Here is a 26,664-nt window from a genome sequence, read left to right on the forward strand (position 1 = left end):
CCCCCACCCCACCCCATTTTGGATAGCCAATATCCAAGTTGCACATCCTTGTCTACTCTGTGTATGGAGAGGGTGGGAATGATCCTCGCTGTAAAGATTTGTTTCCTCTTTTGAGCTACTGCATCCATAGGTGTAGGTCAAGTACATCAAATTGTATCACATTACTCTTTTTTCCCTCTTCTTTCTTCTTCTAGTTGAGCTCTGATCATCCAGTCTCTGAAGCCAGGTCAAGTGGGTATTATCTGCAAGTGTGGGTGTTCTTATGCATATGCCCTCTCTTCTTATCTAGTTTCTTTCTTATCCCCATTACCAGTCTGAATATTGGGATAACTTCTGACATGAAGAAATTAGATCAAGTCCTCAAGCTCTGCCTGAGGTATCACCACTTTCTCTTGGTCCTGCTGGGAACAGCAAGATAGATGGGTGCTCAAAGGATCCAGGAAACTAACTGTTGGAAGCAGCAATAGGATGTTGCCCTTGCCTCTCCACTCTAGCTTTGCCCACACTTTGGCCCAAAATTCCAACCCTGTGGAGACTCTCATTGCTGCCTCATTATTACGAGTGATTTAGACAACAGGTCATTTCTAAAAAAAATTTACTCTTAGGGGTGGGAAAGCTGAGCTATATAGAAAACAAGTGAATTATGGAGGAAGAAAGCTAGCTGGGGAAACATGGCAGATTGAGGGTGGGGGCAAAGGTCATATTGGATTAGCACCATATATCATACACACCTGGTTGGAAATGGGACAGACTTCTATGGGGATGTCTCTCTTCCGTAAATCTTCCATGACTGCTGGGTGTTTGCTTAAAGCAAATCCATGTCCAATCCTGGTGGAGTTCAGTATCAGGGCATCCAGAAGGTTATTGTCTATGGAAGTACCCTGCCAGTCTGGGGATGGAAAAATAGTGTTCAATAGGGTTGGATCTCACCCACAGACCATCCTCACATAAAGGATCCAGGTCCCACCCCCAGCAAGAAAAGGAAGAGAAATGAACATCAGTATACACATGAGTCCTGCTGAGGTGCTGTAGGAGAAGCACAGGACTGGTAACCACAGGCTGGTAGTTCAAACACACCAACCACACTTGGAAATTCTATACAAGCTTGCTATGAGTCAGAACTGACTCGACAGCACACAACAACAACAACTTTAGGGATATAACTTTATCCTATAATAATGATAAAGAAATGTACAGTACCCCCCTTTTTTGAGGGTAGGGGTAACCAGTTCAAACTCACCAGCTACTCCTCAGAAATCTTATACAGGGTCGCTGTGAGTCGGAAACAACTCCACGGCACTTAACAATACCAGATGAAAAAATTGTAACTTAGGTAAGTTTTATAAATGGACTGAGAACACTACACTAGTAAGTAGCAAAACTGGGTTTTTAAGCCTTAGACTGTCTGACCCAAGTTTCACAACTAGGTTTCAAGTCCATATTATTTTTTCCTTTTTAGTTTCTTTCCATAGCAATTTGTTTTTTGCTGTTAATTTTATGCATAGGAATTTTGCAACAAAATGTTGCAGATTCTTATACCTGCACATAATGGCAGTATTATTATCTCTGCATGTTGACTTGATCATGTCTATGAGATCAAGATCACCATGGTTACCAATGCTAACTGAGCTGCATCAGATGCTGTTTGTTGGCTGCCTACTGCCCAGCCATCTCCCCCTATACCTTTCTTGTTGGCAGAACCCTCTTTTGAGGGTGAAAATGCCACTTCCTGAACTTCCTGGTTCCCTTGCAGCTAAGGCAGCTGGAACACTGACCTCTGAGATATTCTGCTGGGGGGACTTCTGAAACTTCCTCCCTAATAAAAAGACAAGAGTGAGGGGAACTGTCTGCTCTTTTACTTCCCTGATATGGTCATTCCTGAATGTCACTTACCATCTCATGACCAAGTGGGACAAAATTACCTGCTCATTGAGGATAGCCAAGATTATGTCTTATGTGCGATAATTAAGGGCTTTATATGTGCTCACTCCACTCTGTACAGCCAAAAGCATCCTAACTGAGCTATATGTAAAATATGAAAACTCGATTGTTCAGTTAGAAGCAAGACCCAAGAATTACCATTGCTGGTTAAGGGATGTATTATGTAAACTCACTGGTTGGTTGGTTGGTTGATTGATTTAGTTTTGTTTTTTTACTTTCTTATCAAAGATTTTTTCTCTTTTTGAAAAAAAATAATAAAAGGAAGAGAAATGAATATCAATATACATATGAGTCTTCCTGTGGCACTGTAGGATCAGCACTGGACTGCCAACCACAAGGTCAACAGTTCAAACCCACCAGCTCCTCCTCAGAAATCCTTACACTATGAGTCAGAACTGCCTTGAAGGCACTTAAACAACTACAACAACATAGTTATTCCTTTGTCATGGAACTGCTGTTAGGACTAACAGATTGTCCTATGAAACCTGTTGCTGTAGAGTCACCTCTGACTCATAGCAACCCCATTGGACAGAATAGAACTGCTCCATATGGTTCCCAAGGTTATAAATCTTTGTGGAATCCAACTGCCATCTTTCTCCTATAGAGAGCTGGTGGGCTCAAACCACCAACTTTTCTGTTAGCAACCGAGTGCTTAATCACTGCACTAACAGGGCTCCACACGTGGATGTGAAAAGGCGATAAAACAACTATGGAGTCCCTGCACAGTACAAATGGTCAACACTCTTGGCTGCTAACCAATAGATTGGAGGTTCAAGGCTACCCAGACACCTCGAAAGAAAGCCTTGGAAATCCATTTCCAACAAATCAGTCATTGAAAACCCTGTTGCACACTGCTCAACTCTGACACATCTGAGATTGCCCTGAGTTGGAGTTGAATAAGGAAATGCAACAACTATCGATTCGAACAAGGTTCTATTGGAACTACTGCCCCAGTATTGTGTCTACCACCTCTTCTGCCCTCTGTCTCCCATGTATCAGCTCACCTGTCTCTCCAGCATGTAAAAAATATGGTAGTTTAACACCTTCCATGGTTGGAATCAGCAAAGCCTCCCTGTAATCATACAAGGTGTGGCCAGTGTCCTCACGTCCCACCTGCAGGATGGAGAAGAGGGGACATGGAGGTAACTGCTTGGTGCATGCCTCCCTTTGCTGAGGTGTACCCTGCAGTCTAAAACCACTCTCCTTACACTACCTCATGGGCCCTGGGTCCCACTGCCTGTTAAGAATGACTGGTAGTAGAGTTGCATAAGAGAATAAAGTACAATAATGCTCTGAAATTACTTCTCCCCCCTTCAGAGTCTTTCCTTCTATGCTCCCAAGCCTTCCCACCCACTTTGTCTTTTCCTGTCACCTCAGCAGCAGCCTGGAGCGGGGGTGGAGACTGGGGATGGGAGATAAAGGGAGAGAATCAGACAGACAGAAACAGAGAGACAGAGCAAGGAAGAGAAGGAGAGAGCAAGAGAAATAGAAGGGAGAGAGAGGCAGAGACAGAGGGATAGACAGACAGAAGAAGAGGGAGACACGGGCACAGTGAGATAGACCAGGAGTCAGGAGGACCTCGGTGGTGCAGCTCAGCCATCCATCACCTGTGGTCCCCTTTCTGTGACTCAGTTGCTCAGCTGTAACATGAAAAGCAACACTGACCAAAGTCCTGCTTTTCAAAGGAAGTTGCACATACCTGCAGGGCTTGGTAGGTAGCTGTGTGCTGGGAATAGGGTACTTCAGGATGAAAAGCTTGTCTCCTACAGAACACCAATTCTCATTGGTGTGGGTAGAAGGTGTGGCAGGGAATGAATGACACAGTTTTATTGTTAACCAGACATGGATGCTCATTGGAGCAGAATGGAGTACATACTTGAAAGAACTTAGAGTTTACAAGTGGACTCCTTTGTACAACCATCTGTCTGCCTCCAACCCCAAAGTCCCTATGAGTCCTTGTACATTAGATGTTCTTGTATGGGCTGTTTCAGAAACGGGTGCTAGGAGCTCTTCTAGGTTCTAAATCCACTTTGGCCCAAGTAAGCGTCCCACACAGAGGGAGAAGAGATGGGAGGACCTCATCTCCAGATACTTGGAGCATTCCCAACAATCCCAAGAGGGAAGCCTAAGCCAAACTGAAAGGATTCCCCAAAATTCATTCCTTTGGGCTCTAGTTGGTCTGAAGACATAAATTTAAGTATCAAATCCACTGCCATCAGTCAATTCCAACTCATCGAGACCATCTAGGACAGAGGAGAACTGTTCTTTAGGGTTTCCAAGGCTGTAAATCTTTATGGGAGCACATAGCCTCATCTTTCTCCCAGGGTACAGCTGGTAGGTTTGAACTGCTGACCTTGCACTTAGCAGGCCAACACTTGACCCACTGCACTACCAGAGCTCATCTACGTACAGTCTCAGCTGAAATGTACATGTTATCTAAAAAGGAGTCAGGACTGCCTTTTAGAGACTCAAAATTAATTTAGATGTCTGAATTAAATTAATTAAATGATTAGAGTAAGGCATTGGCTGGGCTATGGGGGTGCAGCGCAACATCTATGAATGTGTAGCTTCAAAAATAGCTGGGGTGGGGGTTATTGCTTAAGGAGTTTCTGTTGGGAAATAGATGGTGGTGATGGTTGCACAACATTGTGAATATAATCAATACCAGTGAATTGTACACTTTAAAATGGTTTACAATGACAACTTTTATGTTACGTATAGGAAGGGACTTCAAAAAGTTCATGGAAACATTCCATTAGCTTTTAATGCCATTTTTCCATAACAATTTTGAACCCTCTTCTTATATTATCAGAGTCCTGGTGTGGTGATATAGGATAAGAATTAGACTGCAAATTTGAAGTTTGGCAGTTCAAATCCACCAGTCACGTCTCGGAAACCCTAAACAGGAGCTATGAGTCAACATTTAGCAACAATAAATATAACTTATTTATTACAATAAAAAGAAAGAAAAATTTAAGGTGCGAAGGAAATGAAGAAGAGGAGGAAGGGGACAAATTTTCTATCCTTGACAATTGTGCCCGGGATTAGTACCATTTTAGGCTCTCTTCCCTGATAAGACTGTGTGCACTGGGTATGGTTTTAAGTGTCAGACATAGGTGGGCAATTTGGGCTAGAATAGGGATCAGAAGCCAGGGGAGTGGGGCTCTAGCTCTAACTTATTCTCTGTCACTTCCTTCCTTATTCTGGAATTTCCCTTTACAGCTGTGGGATTCTTTCTGCCCTCCCTCATCCTGTGGTTGTCATCCCCTATAGATGGTCAGCTGGGGACTCTGGCCACCAGGCCTATGGCCAGCCCTGAGCTTCTTCAGAGGGTCCCTTCATGAAGAGCTGCATGCCTGACCCTTCTGTACACAGAACTGGGAGTAAATGAGCCCAGGTTACCAGGTCAAACCCTGCCACCGTCTTGGGGAAAGAGGTATGAAGTGCCATGGCGGTTTGGATGGATTCTTTGATGAGAGATACATCTTTGGATCTGAGAGAGAGAGAAAAGTACAGAGACATGTGATTTGGAGTACTTCAGCTGTGGAGTGATTCCCTCCTGGCGCTTGTCTTGTTCCATCCAAGGGTACAATAACCACTTCCCAAGTCCTCAGTACCACCCTCTATATGACCCTGTCCCCCAGGCTATGGGGATCCCTTTAAATGATTCTGCCTGTGAAATAGTTCCGCAATCCGTCTCTATTGAGGACCTCAGCTGACTCCAGAGGGACCCATCACCTTAGAGTAGAAGGCATGGTAAGGGAGCCTATGAGTGGGGATTTGTTTCCATTTGGATGAAGCACAGTAACCTTGTCTAAAACTTGCCCTGCCTTCCTGAGAGGATTCCTGGGCATGGACATCATTCACCAGACACCTATGAAATGTCACAGGTCACTCAAGCTCCTGACAGATCAGCAGGACCCGGTAACCATATGTCTTCTTTCACTGGTTCAATCAGCAATGCTCTGAGCCCTCCAGCGTCACATCACCAAGCTCTCTTACTCCCTTTAACACCCTCTCTCCCTTCAAGTCCAGGTTAGAGATGAGGCTATCAGCACAAAAGCAAAAGCACCAAAGACAAAAGTTTGGCACAACTCCATGATAGGACAAAAGTCTCTGCTCAATTCCATGGGACTAAGTTTATCCTGTTCCCTAGCTGCTGCCCACCCTCCTCTAGGTCCATTTTGCTGGTTATGTGCTGTGGAGTCGGTCCTGACTCATAGCGACCCTGTATAGGGTTTCCGAGGCTGTAAATCTTTATGGGAGCAGAAAGCCTCATTCTCCTCCCACAGAAAAGCTGGTAGTTTCAAACAGCTGACCTGGCGGTTCGCAGCCCAATTTGTAACCACCACGCTACCAGAGCTCCTTTCTAGGTCCATTAGGAAGCATGAAAAAACCATTTATCCTCAGGTCCAGGGAGGGGGCCATTGGCAACAAGACGCTTCTAAGTTGGATTACCTGGGCTCCAACCTGCGCACACAGCCACACACATACACACACACGCCGTGCAGTCCTGATGAGTGTCCTAGTGCAGGGTCTCACTCCTGTAGGCCCCCAAACCCCTACAAGGAGGGGTGAAGTCATCTGATTGCTGCAGAGCCGGTCCCGTGAGAAAACAAAAGCCAACTACACGCCAGCTGCTGTCGATTCAATTCTGACTAACAGCGGCCCCAGATGTACAGGGTTTTCAATGCTGTCATCTTTTGAAGGAAGATGACCAGACCTAGTCTTCCAAGACACTTCTGGGTGGGTTTGAACTGTGAACACTTCAGTTAGTAGTTGTGTGCTTAACAGTTTTCACCACCCAGGGGCTCCTCGTTGCATGGGAGGGCTGAGTGAATGGAGGCTTTACTGCTATCTGCCATGCCCCATCCCTGCCCCAACTGGAGTGACCTCATTTGGTTGTTACCTCTGTGTCCCGGATGTGTACAAGTAAGAGGCCTTAGTTTAGTTACTTTCACACAAGGAGTAAGCTCTATAGGAAAATGTAGTCTGTATAGCTTTTTGTGCTTGCCTTTGGGAAGTGTCCCCGTCTATCTTTATACCATCAAATCACACACACGTATCACTGCTGTGAATTCTCCACACTTGAGGATGAGCCAGTTGTAACCAGCAACCCTGCCCTTGAGAGCCTTGCCCTCAACCACACACGCATGGAGACAACTGATGGAACCCAGTGTCAAATAGAAACCAAGAAATAGGCCAATTATCCAAATATCCAGCGTGCCCACAGTAAGTCACCCAGGTCCATATCAAACCCCTCACTCCAAATCCTATGATGGGCTCCACCTAGGAATTGGTTGATCTTGTGGGTTTTGAGAGACATACTCCAGGACAGGGCAATGATTCCAGAATGATCTTTCATTGGAAGGACCTCTGTTTTATGATACACCTGCCCACCCAGAACCACTTGAAAAATGAGGGGCTCATTCATCAGGATGCCTGGCCACAAATGACTTAGCAAGTGGATACTCTAACTAGGAGGGAAACTCCCCCTAAATCTTGAACAAGTTCCCCTTAAAAACGTTTCCCCACTTTTCTGCTGTGGAGCTCAAAATTTTCAGGTCATTAGGTACTGTGCTGCTTTATTTGCAATGGGTGTCCATCTTGTTTCAAGTGGCAAATATGACAGGACCAGAATCAGAGAAGGTTTGGTTACAATGTGGGGCCTAGAATCATCTGGAATATTGCCATTCTTTATTTGCATTTAGCTGTGGAGAGTCAAATTAGAGGGGATGTCAGGGACATACAATCACTTTGTGAACTCACCCACAAATGCACACACTGAGCCTCTGGCTGCCTGGCATCAAGATGTCTGACTCCTAGACTTCCAGCCCCTGCCCTCTGCCTCCCCTCCTCTCCCTTCCTAGCCTGGTTTCTGCCTACATACCATACTCACAACTCTTGCAGCATCAATTAAGATTCTCTCACCTGTTGTCTGAATAAATGAGTTTGAGTCCAATAAATTCAGGATGATCCTTTGCAAATAGCTCAGCCACTTCCTTGTAAGTCCTCACACTCCATTCTTTATCGTGGGTCTCCCCATTCAGTTCGTACACCTAGAAGGAAAGCGTGGTTACAAGCCGACATCAGAAATGGGCAGAGTGAAACATCATTCCCAATTGCCAACATTCTCTGAAACCAGATAGACTTGTTTTGTTTATGGCCCCTGACATTTTCTTAGCTGCTTTATTAGAAGTCCTACCCTACTCTAAGGAGCTCTGGTAGCGTAGTGGTTATTAATCGGGCTGCGAACCTCAAGGTCAGCAGTTTGAAACTACCAGCTGTTCCGTGGGAGAAAGATGAGGCTTTCTGCTCTTGTAAAGATTTACAACCTTGGAAACCCTGTACAGGGTCACTATGAGTCAGAATTGACTCCATGGCACATAACCACCACCACCACGCTACTCTGGGATAGCACACTTGGCTGCCACTAAACAGGGATTTCTACCTGTCTTATTCATTTGGGGCTCCTGGCATAAGGTAAAAAAACAAACGTCCAGTAGATTCTAACCCATGGTGAACCCAGGTGTGTCAGAGTAGAACTGAGCTCCATAGAGTTTTCTTGGCTGTCATCTTTTCATCTGTCATCACTCTCCTGTTTCCCTCCTGGCTATGTCATTGTGTGTATCAGGACCTCATCCATCAGGGCTGCCCTTTGAACTCTGGGTATCTCTCCAGCTCTTCTCCTCTCTCTAAATCCAGGGAGCAGCCTTTTTGCTCTTTGATCTCCCAGGGGTTCTACTGTGCTGCCTTGGTTGGGGGAAGTAGGGAGAGCAGACAGCTGCTTCTAGTCCCTTCCTGGGCCTATTGGCCTTTGCTCTTTGGTTTTCTCTGCTGCTGCCCACAAGCCTAGTGTTTCACACCATCCCCTACAAGGTGACTGAGTTCCCCATAGACCCTGGACTTCCCATTGTGAAGGGGAGTTTCCCTGATTTCCGTTAGACATGCTCAGAATTACTGACTTTAAGTCTTTGATGAGGAGCTTCCAGAGGAAGAACCATAGGTACTGTTACCTGAGTAATTGGTATTGCCCATTCTAGTAATTATTTACCAGGAATCTTTTAAATGAGCTTTTCCTGTCATTGATCAAGGGATTCAATCTTGTCTTCAACAGACTTCCAGGCACTCACTGTTAGAGCCTTCAAATTCTCGATGCTGAAAGAGGCTTTAGCCCATTGACTCTCAAAGTATGATCCAAGGATTCATGTGCGTCTCCTAGACTTGTTCAGGAGGTCTACAAAACCAAAACTCTTTTCATAATTTTAAGATGATATTCAGAGTCCTGTTATGGAGCTGTAGGATAAACACAGATTGCTAACCTCAAAGTCAATGATTAAAACCCACCAGCCCCTTTTTGGAAACCCTTTACAGGGTTGCTATGAGTCAGCGCAGACTGGATGACACTTACCAACAACATCTGTTTTTTCACTCCCATTCTCTCATGTGCATACGATAGAATTTTCCAGAAGATTCATGATAGTCAGTGATATCACTGCTCTGAGAATTAATGGATTGTTATGCTTCTGTATTCTTGTGTTTTAAAATTTATCTTTTGATTTATGTCTGATATACAATGTATATACAGAGTCCTGGTGTGGCGCTATAGCTGTAGGATAAGCACTGGATCTCAAGGTCTGTTCTAACCATAAGGTTGGTGGTTCAAACTTACCAGCCGTTCCTTGGAAATTATACAGGGTCTCTATGAGTTGAAACCAGCTCTATGGCACTTAACAACAACACCACAGTGTATATCAATAGAAAGGATCCATATAAACAAAAGTTCATTGGTGTTCTCAAAATTTTTAAGAATGTAAAGGAGGTCTGGGACCAAGACCTTTGAGAACTAATGCTATGATCTAACCTGGAATTGTTAGTAGGAACAGTCTATTGAAATAGACTATTGAGCCACCTGCCCAGATATTCCAATGGGATCATGAGCCCCTTCAGGGTAGGGTCCATGTAGATATTATTCCCCCATCTCCCCTACTCTTGCACCAGAGTAGGTACTCCATAAATAAGCATTAATTTAAGAAAAGTTCTGTTCACATGGAGTTTTTTAAGTACCAGACATGTTTTAGAAGATCAATATTTATGGGGGAGGTGTTGGAGAAAAGAAAAAAAATCAACAATTCTACCTAAAAGGGGATGCTTGTAAAATTAATTAAGTATGCAAAGATATGCTAATAATGCAACCAACTGGAGACATGATGGGGGTTTGCCTATGGCAGTGGTTCCAAGTCATCAAGCCTGTCAATCCAGCCCTTCTCCCTGCCTTCCAGGTTTTAAACCCCACTGTTAGTTCCCATAGCATGGAGCCCCATCAAGTCGGAATCTGGCTCCTGGGGGTGCAGATGCTGAAGCCACATTCAGAGCTGTTTTCTTGTCTACTGGTGCCCCCAGTAAATCAACACAGAGGCAGCTCTGGCCTTTTGCAAAGAAAATGCAAGCTGGACAGAAAGAAACACCCAGGACAGGATCTGAATGCTCAAGAGCACCACATTTGAAGGAGTGAGAGGCCATTTGGAGCAGCTGGAGAGCTGTGATTCTGCACAGACTCACAGTTGTGTGGTTAAACACTGCTAATGACGGTTTGAGAACCTTCTCAACTGATATGGGGAACCCCGGGAACCTTCTCCATTCAGGTTCTCAGTGGATATCCCATCTGTCTCATACCTCATAGGTTGTTGCAAGGATCAAATAAGTTAACATTTACAAAGCACTTAGAAATGATAACTATTGATAATAATAATAACTATTATCATCATTACACATTTATCACTGGGTCTCAAAAAACACCTCAGAATCTACAGTTGTTTTAAGATTGTGGGAATGAGTGTCTTTTCTTCAAAATTATTGTAATCCTGTTTAAAGTATTTGGGTGACTTTTCTTTTACTTTTTGCTACTTCCTGAAGTAGGTAGAGAGTTGTATGACCTTTCTTTTACTTTGTGCTAAGGAGCTCTGATAGCGTATTGGTTACGAATCGGGCTGCGAACCGCAAGGTCTGCAGTTCGAAACTACCAGCTGCTCCGCGGGAGAAAGATGAGGCGATCTGCTCCCGTAAAGATTTACAGCCTTGGAAACCCTGTTCAGGGTCGCTATGGGTCGAAACCGACTCGACGGCACTTAACAACAACAACTTCCTGAAGTAAGTAGGGACTCTGACCTTTTACTTTTTGCTGCTTCCTGGAATAAAAAGAATGTATGCCTTAGAAATTTGAATTAGCCAACCAGGTAAGGAAATAGACTGTGTGGTTGAAGCCCTAGCCAGTGGGGTGAGACACAGCCTTAAGACTTGGGTCAGGGATAAAAACCCCAGTGGACTGCCTGCTCCATGTGCTTGCTGGCCTGTTCCTGTACAGCTACGCACAAGCACCCTTCTGTAGAAGTCAATTTTGCCTTGCTGAGGTAATTTAGTCTCACCGAGTGATGTTTTGTGTGTGACATCAGGATTCATTTCTAACAGGAAGAAAAGTTAATAATTCAGAACTTAATAATTTTTCAGTATGGGTAAATGATGAAAAAGCTTTTCTTTCCATTTGATAAAGATTAAAATTATCTCAATTTTAAACGATAGTTTAAATGAGAAACTTTAAATTCAAATTACATACTACTTGTTGTTGTTAAGTGCCATTGAGTCAATTCCCATTCATAGTGACCCTAAGGAGCTCTAGTAGCTTAGTGGTAGCATAGTGGTAACGAATCGAGCTGTGAACCTTAAGGTCAGCAGTTTGAAACTACCAGCCTCTCCGCGGGAGAAAGATGAGGCTTTCTGCTCCGATAAAGATTTACAGCCTCAGAAACCCTGTACAGGGTCGCCATGGGTCGGAACCGACTTGACGGCACTTAACAACAACATAGGGTTTCTTAGGAGCAGCTGGTGCATTTGAACTGCTGATCTTGTGTTCACAGTCCAGTGCTGATCCTATAGTGCCACACCAGAATATATACTACTTACCTAAACCAACATAAGTTTGCACTGTTTTATTGTCTATGACCCCACTGCTGCAGATTCTGACTCATAGTGACCCTATATAGGACAGAGTAGAATTGTCCTTTAGGGATTCTAAGACTGTGAATCTTTACAACAGCAGATAACCTCATCTTTCGCCCACAGAGCAACCGGTGGGTTTGAACTACTAGCCTTACAGCTAGCAGTCCAATTCCTAGCCCACAGCACCAACCAGGATGTCGGGAATAATAAACATTTGAAGCGGGAAGGAATTTAGGGAAATTTGTTATTGTTGTTGTTAAGTTCTGTGGAGTCCATTCCAACCCAATCCATAGTGACCCTGTATAGGGTTTCCAAGGAGCAGCTGGTGAGCTTGAACCACCAACCTTGCAGTTCAAACAGCTTTGTAGTCTGGCACATTAATCCACAGCGCCACATCAGGGAAATGGTAACAGAATTGCTCAAAGTCACAGGATTAACTGCTGAAAGGTAACATCCTTGAAAACCCTCTGGAGCACAGTTCTACTCTGCCACACGTGAGGTTGCCATAAATTGGCAACAGCAACTGGTCTACTTTGTTTCTTGGTTTAATACAATTGGATTTCACAGCTGCTACATCATTCCTTCCACAGGCATTAACCGAGCTTCTACAGTGCACATAGGAGCACCACACTCAGAATCTCATTCAATCCCCTAACATTTCATATCATCTACAAAATGATATCTACCTGTTAAGCAGATACCATCTCATAGATGAAGATTCTGAGGCTTTAAAAAGCTTACAGAACTCAATCCCTTTCTGTTTTTGGAGAGGATTGGATGTCTACACAAGTGTCAGCATAAGGTGTCTCCTTACCTAAGGGCAATCCTTGTCTTCACCAACTCCATATTCTAGACAGCCCACTAGGTCTCAAGGTCTCAGCCCCAATGGTACACTAGAATTACTGCGTGAGGAGGGAATGCTGGGTCCCACTCCAGAGCAATGAAACCAGAACCTCTAGGGATAGAATCTGTGTATTTAAACTCCGCAGATGATTCTAACATATGAACAGGGTCAAGAGTTACCATTTTGTTGTAGATTCAATAGACAAGTAAAGAGCACAGTTACAATATAGTAGAATAAGTGTGGTTATAAGGAACAGCAGTTGAGAGGGGCCCTAGCATTGTCAGTGATCTTGCAGAATAACAAGAAGGACAGGAAACTAGTCAGTTCAGCAACATGACCAGTGACATTTTCAATCAAATCCAAGAAAGTGTGTGTGTTTGAGTAAAGGGGTGAGGGGGAGCAGGAGGACCCTAGGAGCGCTTGCTACACAAGGATCCATTGAAAACATCTGGGAAGGACCATGTAGGTTCTCTTTTCCCACAGACTCTTCTTTCCCCTAAGAGATCCCATCAGTAAGTGCCAGCAGGGTAGTCTCCAGTTGCTAATCCTCTTGGGTCTTGTAAGAGCTCCACACCAAAGACTAGCTTGGACCCAGTCTGGGCCTCAGATTTGGGCAGTGGGGGAAGGGATTGGAGCCCAGGAGATAAGACCCGCCTAGCAACTGTTGCTATAGGCAAGTAGCCTTTGTTATAGAGCATTAGTAACACAATAGGAGGCTGAGCAGCCAGGATAGTCCATCAACATCATCCCCAGGCTCTGAATTAGCCCCAAAGCCAAGAAGGGGGAGGTAAAGCGGCTCAGCAAAAGAATTCCAGTGAAGACTGTTTTTAGTTGTTAATGTGTTGATGGCTCCCCCTACCCTGGCTAATGGGGGGCATTAAGGCACAGACTCTCCATTGCTAGAAGCCTTTGTTTGAGGGTCAGGCCAGAACAAATGGTCAATCCCATCCCCCTCTGTCTCCACCGGAATCAAATCCCAGCAGTCCTCTACTTTCTAGGAAGGAAGGCAGGCTGGGGTGAGGGGTGGGGGCTTAACATTGGGAGAGAAGACAGGCTGACCTGGAGTCCCAGTCTTTCTAAGTGAGGTTTGGTAAGGAGAGACCATTCGGTGCAGAAAAGGGGAAGGAATGCTCCAGCTTTCCCTATTCCTGCAAACTATTTTCTCAGCAACTTCCCCAAATACATCCCCACCAGCCTCAACATGAACAGCACAGACCTCAAACTCACTAAGACCCAAAGCATCTCAGCAAATTTCTCCATTCCTCTTCTCATCCTTCATCAAGAGTCAGAAGTTCTGCAAGACGTAGGGAATCACTCTCCTCACCTACAATGAGGATGTAGCCAGGATTTGCCCATTAGGAGGCCACTCCCCTGTCAGAGGCCAGTTCTAGGTCCAGCATGAACCCGGCTCATCTTGTTGTTGTTAGGTGCCATCAAGTCAGTACCTACCCATAGCGACCTTATGTGCGGCAGAATGAAACATTGCCGGATCCTAGGCCAACCTCACTATTGTTGCCACGCTTGAGTCCATCTGTGCTGCCACTTGGCCAATCCATCTCATTGGGGGTCTTCCTCTTTTTCTCTGGCCCTCCATCTTACCAAACATGATATCCTTCTCCAGTGACTGGTCCCTCCTGACAATATGTCTAAAGTATGAGAGACGAAGTTTGGCCATCTTGGCTTCCAAGGAGCACTCTGGCTGCACTTCTTCCAAAACAGATCTATTGGTTCTTTTGGTAGCCCATGGCACTCTCAATATTCTCCTCCAACACCATAACTCAAAAGCATCAATTCGTCTATGGTCTTCTTATTCACTGTCCAGCTTTCACATGCATATGAGGTTAATGAAAATACCATGGCTTGGATCTTCGAGAACATCATTTCCACTCAGGAAATAACAAAATTGAAGGTGGATGCCCTCTCTGGGAACTCCTCTTGGGATGAGTGTAGCTACCCCAAACCTCAGAAATGTGCTGGACTTATAAGAAGTCCCGGCTTCTATCTGGCTACCCACCCTTGCTACCAGCGAGGCTTAGTTTCCACATCTGGAAGTAAATTAATGTTTTCTGTATGATAGGGTTGTAGCAAGGCTCAAACTTCTTGTAGGTAAAGTGATTTGTAAAGGTCAAAGTGAATCAGGCACAACCACCTGGGGGCTGGTTAACACTGCAGTTTCCTGACTACACTTTAGAGCCTCAAAATCAGGAACCTGGGAGATCCCCTTCCAAAAGCAGGAACTTTAAACAGCACCTCCAGAGCACTCTTGTGTATCCTAAAGGTTTAGAATCACTTGATAACCAAGTGATTATTACTATTGGTGCCTGCTAAGGAGATTAGAAAATTCAAATCTATTCAGACAGTTGCCAATGTAAAACAACTCACAATTTAGTTGTAAAAGCAGGACTTCTAAGTAAAGACATAAATAAAAGAAGATAACAAAAGAGAGGGCCTGGAAGTAAACACTAAGGAAGACAAAGGGATACTGAAAGGCATGGCCTCAGGAAGATGGTGAAGGAGGGCTGACCAACAAAACAAGGAGGCAGGGCTTAAACTGGGCCCAGAGAGGAGGGTGGGGCTTAGATGGGGCAAGGGGTGGCTGTGTGCTGTGGAGTCAGTTCTGACTCATAGAGACCCTGTACAGGGTTTCCGAGGGTGTAAATCTTTACGGGAGCAGAACGCCTCATCTTTCTCCCGTGGAGCAGCTGGTAGTTTCAAACTGCTGACCTTGAGGTTCACAGCCCGATTCATAACCACTACACTACCAGAGGAGGTACAAGGGAGGAAAGAGGAGGGCTTTCTGGACCAAACACATGGGAATAAATTGTTTTGGGATGTGAAGTGCCACTTTTTCTGTCCTAAATAGGCCAGGCCAAGTGCCAGCTCATCTCTTTCAGGAATCCTGTTCTCTCCACAAGATAGATCAGACCCTTGTCTTCTTTTAAAAGGATTGTTCTCTGTATCATTTGGCAATGAATGTCCTCATTCCATAATTATTTGTACCTAGACATCCTGGTGTGGCACTGTGGGTTAATGTGCTGGACTGCAAAGTAGGTTTGAACTGCAAGGTCCCCTCCTTGGAAACCCTGTACAGGGTTGCTATGGGTCAGAACTGACTTGATGACACTCAGCAACAACACAGATATTATGTTTTGAGTCCTGGTGTGGCACTGTAGGATAAGCACTGGACTGCTAACCTCAAGGTCAGCAGTTCAAACCCACAGGGGGATGGATCCTCAGGAATCCTATACAATGTCATTATAAGTTAGAACAGATTTGACAGCACTTAACAACAACAACAACAGACATGCTAGGTAAAGCAGAGCATCAGTAAAAAAAATGGAAGCCCCTCAGTAAGATGGATAGACAAGACTTGTAACAACGGGCTCAAACATGGCAACAATTGTGAGGATGGAAGAAGACCAGACAGTGTTTTGTTCTGTTCTGTTGTACATAGAGTCTTTATGAGTCATATCTACTCTGCTAACAAAACTGATGAAAACTCTGAGGAGCAAACGTCAGCCCCATTTCTACCGCTCAAGAACTTAAGAAATAGGAATATAAATTGGTACTTAGAGAGTTAAACTGTCAAACAACAGATCCAAGAGAAGATCTCTAGAGTCCAGCCTGAAGATTATCTGACTAAGCTATTAGCATAGCTAAGGGAAAAGGTGGGTCGGTCCAGGGTGCAAAGAAAAGTGAGAGTTGTGATTTGAGGAACCTTTGTCTACCACTTTGAGTCCTGGTGTGGCACTGTAGGACAAGCACTGGATGGTAAGGTTGGTTTGAACCAAGTCGCTCCTTGGAAACCCTATACAGGGTCACTGTGAGTCTGAACCCTCTATGATTCAAGGGCACTTACCAACAACAACAAAGGAGAGGGAGCCTGACTTAAACAAAAAGTAGAATAACTGGTTCTTTGGGGATAGGTGCAGTCCCTTTGGTGCAGTGGTTAAAATGCTTAGATCGCTACCTGAGAAAGGTCAGTGATTGAAACCCACCAGCTACTCCTTGGGAATATGATTTTGTGGTCTGTTTCTGTAATTGAAAGTTCTACTCTGTCCTAAAGGGTAACAAGAAGTTGGGATCCACTTGGTGGCAGTGGGTTTGTTTTGTTTTTTGGGGAGCAGGCGCATTCTTCATTAGGGAGCCTGCAAACTATGTACATCCATCTGGGAGTGTTGTTAACTGCCTTCTAGTAAGCCTTCAACTCTTGACTCATGCCAGAGAGGACCGGAAGAAGGAAGGAAGGTTGGATAATAAGGTTGGGGTGGCAAGTACATTGTGTTGTGAGGGACTCCCCTTACATGCCAAAGAGTTTGAACTTTGTTCCACCAACACTTGGGAATCACAAAACAACAAATTTCAGGGAGATTAAAGAGAAGATTCAACGTTTGTAGGGAAATCTGTGAAGGAACTTCTGTAATGGAACACATAGGAAATAGCAAGAGAGTTGGCAAAACACAAAGGGCAGGAAGAGCCAGGGGAAGTCTTCCCCAAGACCTCCACACAGACCCTAGTAGAGAGGGAGGGTCCCTAAGTTGGGGAAAAGGGAAGTGGAAAGTCACCAGGCCCTTGTCCAGAGAAGCTACTGCCATAGAGTCAATTCCAACGCATAGCAACCCTACATGTTGTTGTTGTTAAGTGCCATCAAGTCAGTTCCGACCCGATCCATAGCAACCCTGTATAGACTTTCCGAGGAGCGACTGGTGAGCTTAAACTGCCAACCTTGCGGTTCAAATTGACCTTGCAGTTCAGTGAATTAACCCACAGGGCCACACCAGGACTACATAGAGACTATAAATCTTTATGGGATCAGACAGTGTCATTTTTCTCCAGTGGAGCAACTGGTGAGTTTGAACCACCAACTTTGTGGTTAGAAGTCCAATGCCTAACCCATATCACCACCAGGGCTCCTTATTGCCCATGTTGTTGTGTTATTAAGTGCCATCGAGTCGATTCCAACCCATAGCAACCCTGTATAAGGGTTTCCAAGGAGCAGCTGATGAGCTTGAACCACTGATCTTGCAGTTCAAACGACTTTGCCCATAGAAGACCTTAAATAAGATGCAACCATGCTCCATAAAAAGGGCCCCTCAGGAGCTCACTCACCCCCATTGTCACATGACCAGATTCAGCAGCAGCCTCCTTACTAACAGCATCTTTCTAAGGGACTTAGGGATGTGAAAGGAGACAAGCCAAGAAAGATTCCAGCAGGAGAAACTACTCAGAGTCCAAGGTCAGGGAACCGGAGTACTCTGGAGGCATCTTGCATCCTGGGGAAGAGATAAGGTCTGCAAGGTTTATGGCTACAATTTTGCTTGGGCCAGAAGAGTCTATTTTGGAGTCCCCTTCTAACAGTGATCTGGGGGATGATTTCATGAACATTCAGACCTCTGACCAGCACTAGAGTGGGAACTCTGAAGGCTAACAAGGTAAGGTCAGAAAGTTCAGCAAGAGCAGAGGGGCAATGGAGAGGAAAGAGAGCTGGACTCACCGGAAGCAGCATGGCTCTGAGCTCCAGGTACATCACATTGTCCAGGAAGAACTCCTCCAGGCTCCGGAAGATGTAGTCTCTGAACACTGGTGCATAATGGACAAGGCCAGAGACTGTGTGGAAGATGGTGTCAAACTTTGCCCAAATGTCATGTTGATCCGCATAAGTCACCTCAGGGTTCTCCGTCACCAGAGTGAAAGTTTTCAGCAGGCTGTCCAGGACACAAAGCGGGTGTGTGAAGGAGCAGGCCATGCCTCACAGACACCTGAGGGTTTCTATAGGCAAACTGGGATGTGTCACCATGAGGACGATGATGAGGAGGAGGCGAAGGGAAGCATCTCTAGTTCTCCCAGCCAAGCCCTCCATCCTATGATCAGGACTCTGGCTGCCTGCTCTGTATTCCCTGGGAGATACCTTGTCCAGCCAGGCTTTCCTGTTCTCCCTGCATTGGTTCTGCTTACTTGACTCCACTGTACTTAGGAAGGAGCCCTGGTACATGTTGGAGTGCTAACACAAGGTTGGTGGTTCAAAACTACAGGCTACTCTGTGGGAGAAAGATGTGGCTGTTTGCTCCCATAGAGGTTTAGTGTAAAAAATCCTATATAAAGGCGTTCATTATGAGTCAGAATGAAAAAACAATCGTAAACTCATTACCATCTTATTGATTCTGCTCATGACAATTCCACGTGTTAAAGTAAAACTGTTCCATAGGATTTTCTTGGCTGTAAAAGTTATAGAAGCCAATTGTCATGCATTTCTTCCTCAATACCTTAGGGTGAATTTGAACCACTAACCTTTAAATTAGTAGTTGAACACAAACCATTTGAGTCACCCAGGGACTTTCTTTGGGTGATTTGGTGGCAATAAATTTGTGTATGGAGCCACGTGACCCAGGTTTACATCCATTTATGAGCTGTGTGAACTTGGACAAATTTCTTAACTACGCTGAGTATCATGTTTCTATTTAATAAAGGAAAACAACCTTATGAAGATACTCTGAAGGCTGCTTTATGAAGAAGATAACTTCTATCTATAACATGGAGTCCTGGTGTGGTGTTGTAGGATAAGCATTGAACTACTAACCACAAGGTTGGTGATTCAAACCCACCAGCCACTCCTTGTATTGCTATGAGTCAGAACTGACTAGGCTGAAAACAACAACAACTTACAACATTACTATACATATAACAATATCGATGGTGGTGGTGGCTATGTGCCGTGGAGTCGGTTCCAACTCAGAGCAACCCTGTATAGGGTTTCTGAGGCTGTAAATCTTTTATGGAACAGAAAGCCTCATCTTTCTCCTGACAAATGGCTGGTAGTTTTGAACTGCTGACCTTTTAGGTTAGTAGCCCGACTCATAATCACTATGGTACCAGAGCTCCTTATGTAACAATATTATTACTTATAATATTACTTCCTTATATTATTAAGTTATATATTCTAATATAAAATAATAAGGTATTTATTGCTTATAATATTCTTACCTATAATATTACTATACAAGTATGTTAAGATGTTGCTTTCTAATCTTTTTAACGAATTCATCGACCAGCTGAATTATCATCCTAGGAGCTAGGTCCTCATTGAGCATCAAGACAATTTTTATTGGATTTAATAACATTATTGCTGATCAAACCAGATTTTAAAATGTACCAGGCAAGAAAAGCCTCTAGATGTTTTTGTGAAGCAAAATATCCATCTATAAAGTTAAAAAGGAGCTCTGGTAGCATACTGGTTACGAATTGGGCTGTGAACCACAAGGTCAGCAGTTCAAAACTACCAGCATTTCTGCGGGAGAAAGATGTAAAGATTTACAGCCTCAGAAGCCCTGTGCAGGGTCACTATGAGTTGGAACTGACTCCATGGCAGTTAACAACAACAACAAAAGTTAAAAAGAAAATGCCTCCTGATTTTGTTTTAAGGTGAGACATCAGAGCTTATACCAAGTGAGACAAACCTGCTTACTGCACATTACCTGTGACAGGCGTGAAATATCTGCTTTCTGAACCCCACTCACCTATTGTCAAACTCAGTAACATTCTGCAACTCTCTTCTATAATTCTCCAGCAGGATCCACTTTGAACTGTTGTCCTGCTTATTGTTGGAGGGAGTTGAGTGAGCAAATCTGAACTGCAAGGTCCCACTTGGATTGAAACAGATATAGCAGTGTTGCCTGTAGGTGACATTTTTCACTAACCAGTCCCCATCCAAGATACCAAAGTCATGGAGGTGTAAGGCAGCCCCTGGAAGGGAAAGGAGTAAAAGAAGTTTAGTCCAGAAATGCAGGGTTAGGGGTTTGTGAGGATGCTGTTGCTAGAGAAGTCCAAAGCATACGGATTTTTATCTTGCCAAGTCCCTCTGGGGAAAAAAATTACTATAATGCACCTTTCTCACTTCAGCTCCAAGACCTGAGTGATTTCTTGCCTTGGTCTCACCAACGTGGCCACTGTCTTCTTTGGTCCAGCAAAGAATGGGGCTTCCTTGTCTTCCTCCTTGGCATGGGTGTGATGGTGTGGAATCAAATACTGGGGTTCAGATCAGGACTCCACCAGTTTCTAACTCTCGCTAAAGAGCCCATGCCTTTTAAATGAGGTCTCACCATCAAACACTGACCGAAGGGATATTAATAAAAATCCCACTGCTCTGAAAGGGCTCACATTAGAAGGTCCTAGATCGAGTGGGAGGAAATGTGGAACAAACAATTTTAAAACAGGCTTTACTGGTCAAAAACAGACTGGAGGAACCTGAGAAGATGGTTCTTGGTGGTTCTTGGCCACCCTTCAGGTCTAGAATGGAGCTCACCCTCTTGGTGCAATTCTTAGCCAAGTGGTAGATAGGTATATAGGGGTGGGCTAGAACACTAGTAAAATATGTTCACCATGGAATAGTCAACCATTCAAGATCAAAAAGGCAACAATTACCTAAGGACAAAGTTTAGAAGGGTTGGGAAGGAAGGTAGAATGGAACTAAAAATCACAGGGAGGAAGTGAAATAACTTTTGTTACAAGGAAGGGATTGCAATCATTGAGATGAAATAAAATGTATGATTTGTTGAATGTAAAGCTGATAATCTGCTCTGTATACCCTCACTCAATTCATAATGAAAAGTTAAAAAAAAAAAAAAAAAGAGTGGGACCATAGTCTCAGGGACACCATGGCCAATGGACATCCGCCAGTCCATAAAGAATGCTCTCCATCCTGCTTCTGTGAGTAGTGACTGGGATCTTAAAAGCTCGTGAGCGGCCACCTAAGGTGAATGAAGAGTGATGAAAACTGAAGAGTTTTGGAATCCATTTGTCCAGTGGACCGGACTTGGATATCACTTCCCACAACCCTGAGACCAGAAGAACTAGATGGTACTGCTTACACAATTGTCCTTGCACTGGACCGCAAGGGCAGTGTGAACGCAAGGTCTGCGATTCAAACTCACAAGCCGCTCCTTGGAAACTCTATACAGGGTTTCTATGAGTCAGAACTGACTCGACGACAATTAACAACAACAAATTCTTTGCTACAGGTCAGTATCTGTGGAGCTTCTGACCTGCAGGCTTGGCCATTTGGTGCCACATGTTGGCCCTTCAGACCTCAGCCAATATTGACCCAGTGTTTGTCAAGGTCCAGCGTACAGTGCATCCTTTATTCTGCTCCGTCTAGCACCTGGCTCTGACACTGAACCCATGGCAGCTGTCTCTGATGTATGCGGCTTCAGTTCCTCACCAGCTGGGAATGATAAATTCTACTTCACCAGTCTCACAGGTATTGCAATTTTAATCTCTATTTATGCCATTTAAATAAAGCAAGGTGTAGAAAAGTAAGCTGTAAAGGATTATTTTTATGTATGAGATTATAATTATTTTACTCTTCCTGGAAATGTGTTTGTACATTTCTTATCACATGATTGTATCACATCTCATATCCTATTTTCTCTCATAACAGAGATAGGAGAATGAGATGAGAGGAAAGAGGTGAAGGGAAAAATAACAATGGTCATTGGGTCTTGGACACTGTCCTATGGCAAGACACTTTTCCAGCTTTGTCAGGGAAGATCAGAAACAGCCAGGAACCTACCCCTACCCCTGCCTCAAATTGTGTTTCTGAAATATTCCCCTCAGAAGCAAGGCATTTGGTTTGTAGGGGTGAACAAGCAGCTACATCCAACATGACTACCTAGTTTTCCAGAGAGAACAATGGAGCTGGGTTGCCTAGTGGGATTCTCAGCTACTCCCTGAGGACTTCTTGAGATAACTACCCTTGTTCAGAAAATAAGGAGCACAGACTTCCACTAAGCAGTTCCCAGTTTCCCCATACCATCCCAGGGCCCCCAAACCACCCCTCTACGAACTTCTACCTTTTGGCATCTTCTTCAGGATATGGAACACATCACTTTTCTCAATGAGTTTCTTGGCATGGAAGAAGTGCATGCTGGGTGGGAACTCCTGGGTCTTCATGGCCTTTGTTATCTCAGCCTTTTTGAGGGTCATGAGGTTCCCATTGACTTGTTCCTCTTCTTTCCTCAGCACCAGGTGCTCACCTAGCCGCACCATCTTCTCTCTATTTAATAGCTCATTCCGTGCCTCATCTATGGGTATGGCTGAGTAAGAAAAAGACACCACCACAGCCCAAAGCAGGGAGAGCAGGGCTGACTGCCCAGATGAGCCACCCAACAACATTGGGATACCTGGAAGAGGAAACTGATCAGATGGAGATTCAAGGGCTAGAAAACAAACAAAAAAAACCAGTAGTGGGTAAGTAGAAATCTACACACTTAACTATGAAACTCTCACTTCCCTTCTCCCACCCTGTCCTCAGGTTATCAGCAGGCAGAATACTGCAGGATTTTTCTCTGAGAACACAGAAAAAAACCCTCCAGGGACAGAAATGTAGTAGTTGTTGATAAGTGCCTTAGAGTCAGATCTGACTCATAGCCACCCTGTATAGTGTTTCCAAGGCTTTTTAAATCTTGGCGGGAGCAGAAAGCCTTATCTTTCTGCTGTGAAGTGGCTGGTGGGCTTGAACCTCTGACTGTGTGGTTCGCAGTCCAGTGCTTATCTTATAGAACTCCCAATTATATTGTACGTTGTTGTTGTTGGTTTTGATTCATAGGGCTTCCCAAGGAGCAGTTGGTGAATTTGAACTGCCGACCTTGCTATTCAAACCGGCCTTGTGGTTCCAGTGCTTTATCCCACAGCGCCATGACTAGTTATCTAGTAGAATAAAAATTGTGTTCTAACAGAGAGAGACACAATAAGTTTTGTTTGCCAAATGGCTAGTAAGAGGTAGTTGGAGACAATGCTGATGAGAATTTTGGCAGGCGGTAATTGTACTATTCAAGTAAGAAATAAGAAACACGCAGCACTTAGTAAGGGCATTTGGGCTTGGTCTGCTCCCCCATCTAAAATGTCCCTAATGCCATGTTTCTAAGGAAACACCTTAGAGAAAACAATACCGACCCCACAAGCCACTCTTCTTCCTCAGTATCATAGACCCTTGTTCTAACAGCAGATGATCTTAGTGAGTGTGCAGAACTCCTTGATCCTATCCAGTAAAATAGTCTGAAATATAGTTGTTGTTAAGTGTTGTCTAGTCAGTTCCAACTCACAGGGACCCTGTATATAGGATTTCTGATGAGTGACTGGTGGATTTGAACCACTGACCTTGCAGTTAGCAGTCCAGTGCTTATCCTACAGTGACACACTAGGACTTTTGAAATGTAGTATTGTTGTTGATCCTATCCAGTAAGATAGTCTGAAATGAGGTTGTTGCTAAGTGTTGTCAAGCCGGTTCCGACTCACAGTGACTTTGTATAGAGTTTCTGAGGAGCAGCTGGTGTGCTTGAACCTTGCAGTTCAAACTCACTTTGTAGTCTAGCACATTAACCTGCAAGCGCCACACTAGGACTCCTGAAATACAGTAGGTTCCTAAATATAAATTACAGTCAAGCTTCTCAGTCAGTAAGCTTTGTTCACACAAAAAGAAAGAAACTGCAATCAGATTTTTAAGTGTTTCACTTTTAAATATAGCCAGAGAACAATGGGTCACAAGACATTTGAGAAACGATGTCTCCAAGATGAAAGAGAGAGAGACACACACAATCAAACTAAAATAGACAAAGAGAAGGAACTAGGAAGAAACTGAGACAATGCAGGAAATAAATAAAAGATTCAAAAGTAGTAAAAATTTGTATCCTTAGATCATAAAAGATATTGGGTCCACAAAAAATGAACAGATACTTATAAAAAATGAACAAGAGAATAAGAAAGAGCTTTTAGAAATCAACAATATGAAAGCTAAAGTCTAAAAATTTACATAGAAATATGAACGGATATAGGTGAAGGAGCTCTGGTAGCGTAGTGGTTACGAATCGGGCTGCGAACCTTAAGGTCAGTGGTTCGAAACTACCAGCCGCTCCGCGGGAGAAAGATGAGGCTTTCTACTCCTGTAAAGATTTACACCCTTGGAAACCCTGTACAGGGTCGCTATGGGTCGGAACCGACTCGACGGCACTTAACAACAACAACAACAATAGGTGAAGAAAACATCTAAAAAGTAGGAAAAAATAATATGGGAGATTGTTAGTCCAGGAAATCCAACACCCAAATAGTTAGACATTTCAAAAATAAAAGAAACAAGAAGAAATAGATAGTAACAAATAATTGAGTAAATAATACAAAAAATTATCCTAGAACTAACAACCTGTCAAAATTGAAAAGAATTGTTGAATATTTTAGCACAATAAATTATTGTAGCCACAGCACAATAAAATAAATTACTAATTGTTGTTGTTGTTGTTGTTATGTGCTGTCTAGCGGTTCCAAACCATAGTGACCCTGTACAGGGTTTCCAAGACTGTAAATCTTTACAGGAGCAGAAAGCCTCATCTTTCTAATGTTGTTGTTAAGTGCCATCGAGTCGGTTCCGACCCATAGCGACCCTGTACAGGGTTTCCGAGGGTGTAAATCTTTACAGGAGTAGAAAGCCTCATCTTTCTCCCGCGGAGCGGCTGGTAGTTTCGAACCGCTGACCTTAAGGTTCACAGCCCGATTCGTAACCACTATGCTACCAGAGCTCCTCATCTTTCTAATAGTAACACCAAAATACATTGTTTTCATATTGCAAAACATTGGCATTAAAAAATACTCTTAAAGCTTCCACATAACAGCTGGTCCAGGTTGGCAGGGAACAGGGATTTAAGGAAGAAATTAAAAAACATGTCATTCATTTAGAGTTCTCTCTTACCAGGTACCAGGTACTATGTTAACCACTGGGCCTGGTGTAGCACTGTAGGATAAGCAGTAGACTGCTAACCACAAGCTGGGCAGCTCAAAACCCATCAGCCACTGCTGAGAAACTCTAGACAGAGTCGCTATGAGTTGAAACCTACTTGAAGACACACAATAACAACAAATATTAATATTTATGGGAGTCCTGATGTGGCCACTATAGGATAAACACTGGACTGCTAACCACAAGGAGGGCAGCTCAAACACACCAGCCGCTCCTCGGAAACCCTATGTGCTTATACAGGGTTGCTATGAGTCAGATCCAACTCGATTACACTTAACAACAACAAGGTTAATTATAAGAGCCTGGTGATGGCAGTGGACTGCTAACTGTACAGTCACTTTGGCGCTCCAAACCCACCAATTACTCCACAGGAGAAAGATTCTCCCTTAAAGATTTACAGTCATGGAAACGCTATGGAATAGTTCTACTCTGACCTACAGGGTCATTATGAGTCAGAATCAACTCCAAGGTAGACCGTTTTTAATTTTAACTATCTATTTTAATTGGACATATTGTAAGGAGGGAACAGTTGCTAGAAAAGGATGTCATGCTGGGTAAGATGGAAGGTCAGAGAAAGAGAGGAAGACCCCCAACTAGATGAATCGGCCAGGTGGCATCATTGATGGCATCGAGTGTGGCGGTGGTAGTGAGGTTGGCCCAGGATTGGACATTGTTTCGTTCTGCTGTGCATGGGGTAGCTATGAGTTGGTTCCGACTCGATGGCACCTGACATCTATTTTAATTACATTTAAGAACTGCTTCTCAATACTTGAAATTATTTGCTTCAGAACAAGGATGTTATGGTGTATTGGAATGAATGAAGACTGTGTATTAACAGGAGTCCCAAATAAGTACCAGCTTTAACTCTGAGACCTATGGGCAAATCACTTAGCGTGATTTCTCAGTCTCCTCAACTGTAAACAGAAAGAATTGGACTTTACCAGTGTCTCCCAAAGTGTGAGATGTGTATCATCAGTAAAATATGATACAATTTTAGATGGTTCACAAATCACTGGTGTGGCGCTGTGGGTGAATGTGCCAGACTGCAAAGCCATTTGAACTGCAAGGTCGGTGGTTCAAGCTCACCAGCTGCTCCTCGGAA

The 26,664-nt window shown here is 44.0% G+C and overlaps 1 protein-coding gene across 1 annotated transcript in view; it reads right to left on the reverse strand.

The window, feature by feature from the left end:
• Positions 1-22,948, reverse strand: part of CECR1 (cat eye syndrome chromosome region, candidate 1) — a 24,393-nt gene extending 1,445 nt beyond the window's left edge. The window contains exons 1-7 of the mRNA XM_006862780.1: positions 22,627-22,948; positions 20,296-20,521; positions 18,276-18,486; positions 7,873-8,000; positions 5,344-5,434; positions 2,946-3,054; positions 732-889 (exon numbers count right to left, since the gene is read on the reverse strand). Of these exons, the coding sequence (XP_006862842.1) occupies positions 732-889; positions 2,946-3,054; positions 5,344-5,434; positions 7,873-8,000; positions 18,276-18,486; positions 20,296-20,521; positions 22,627-22,948 (1,245 nt within the window). The remainder of the gene's footprint in view (positions 1-731; positions 890-2,945; positions 3,055-5,343; positions 5,435-7,872; positions 8,001-18,275; positions 18,487-20,295; positions 20,522-22,626) is intronic.
• Positions 22,949-26,664: the final 3,716 nt, after the last annotated feature.

Source organism: Chrysochloris asiatica, unplaced genomic scaffold (assembly GCF_000296735.1).
Source record: "Chrysochloris asiatica unplaced genomic scaffold, ChrAsi1.0 scaffold00050, whole genome shotgun sequence".
In the NCBI taxonomy this organism is placed as follows: Eukaryota; Metazoa; Chordata; class Mammalia; order Afrosoricida; family Chrysochloridae; genus Chrysochloris; species Chrysochloris asiatica.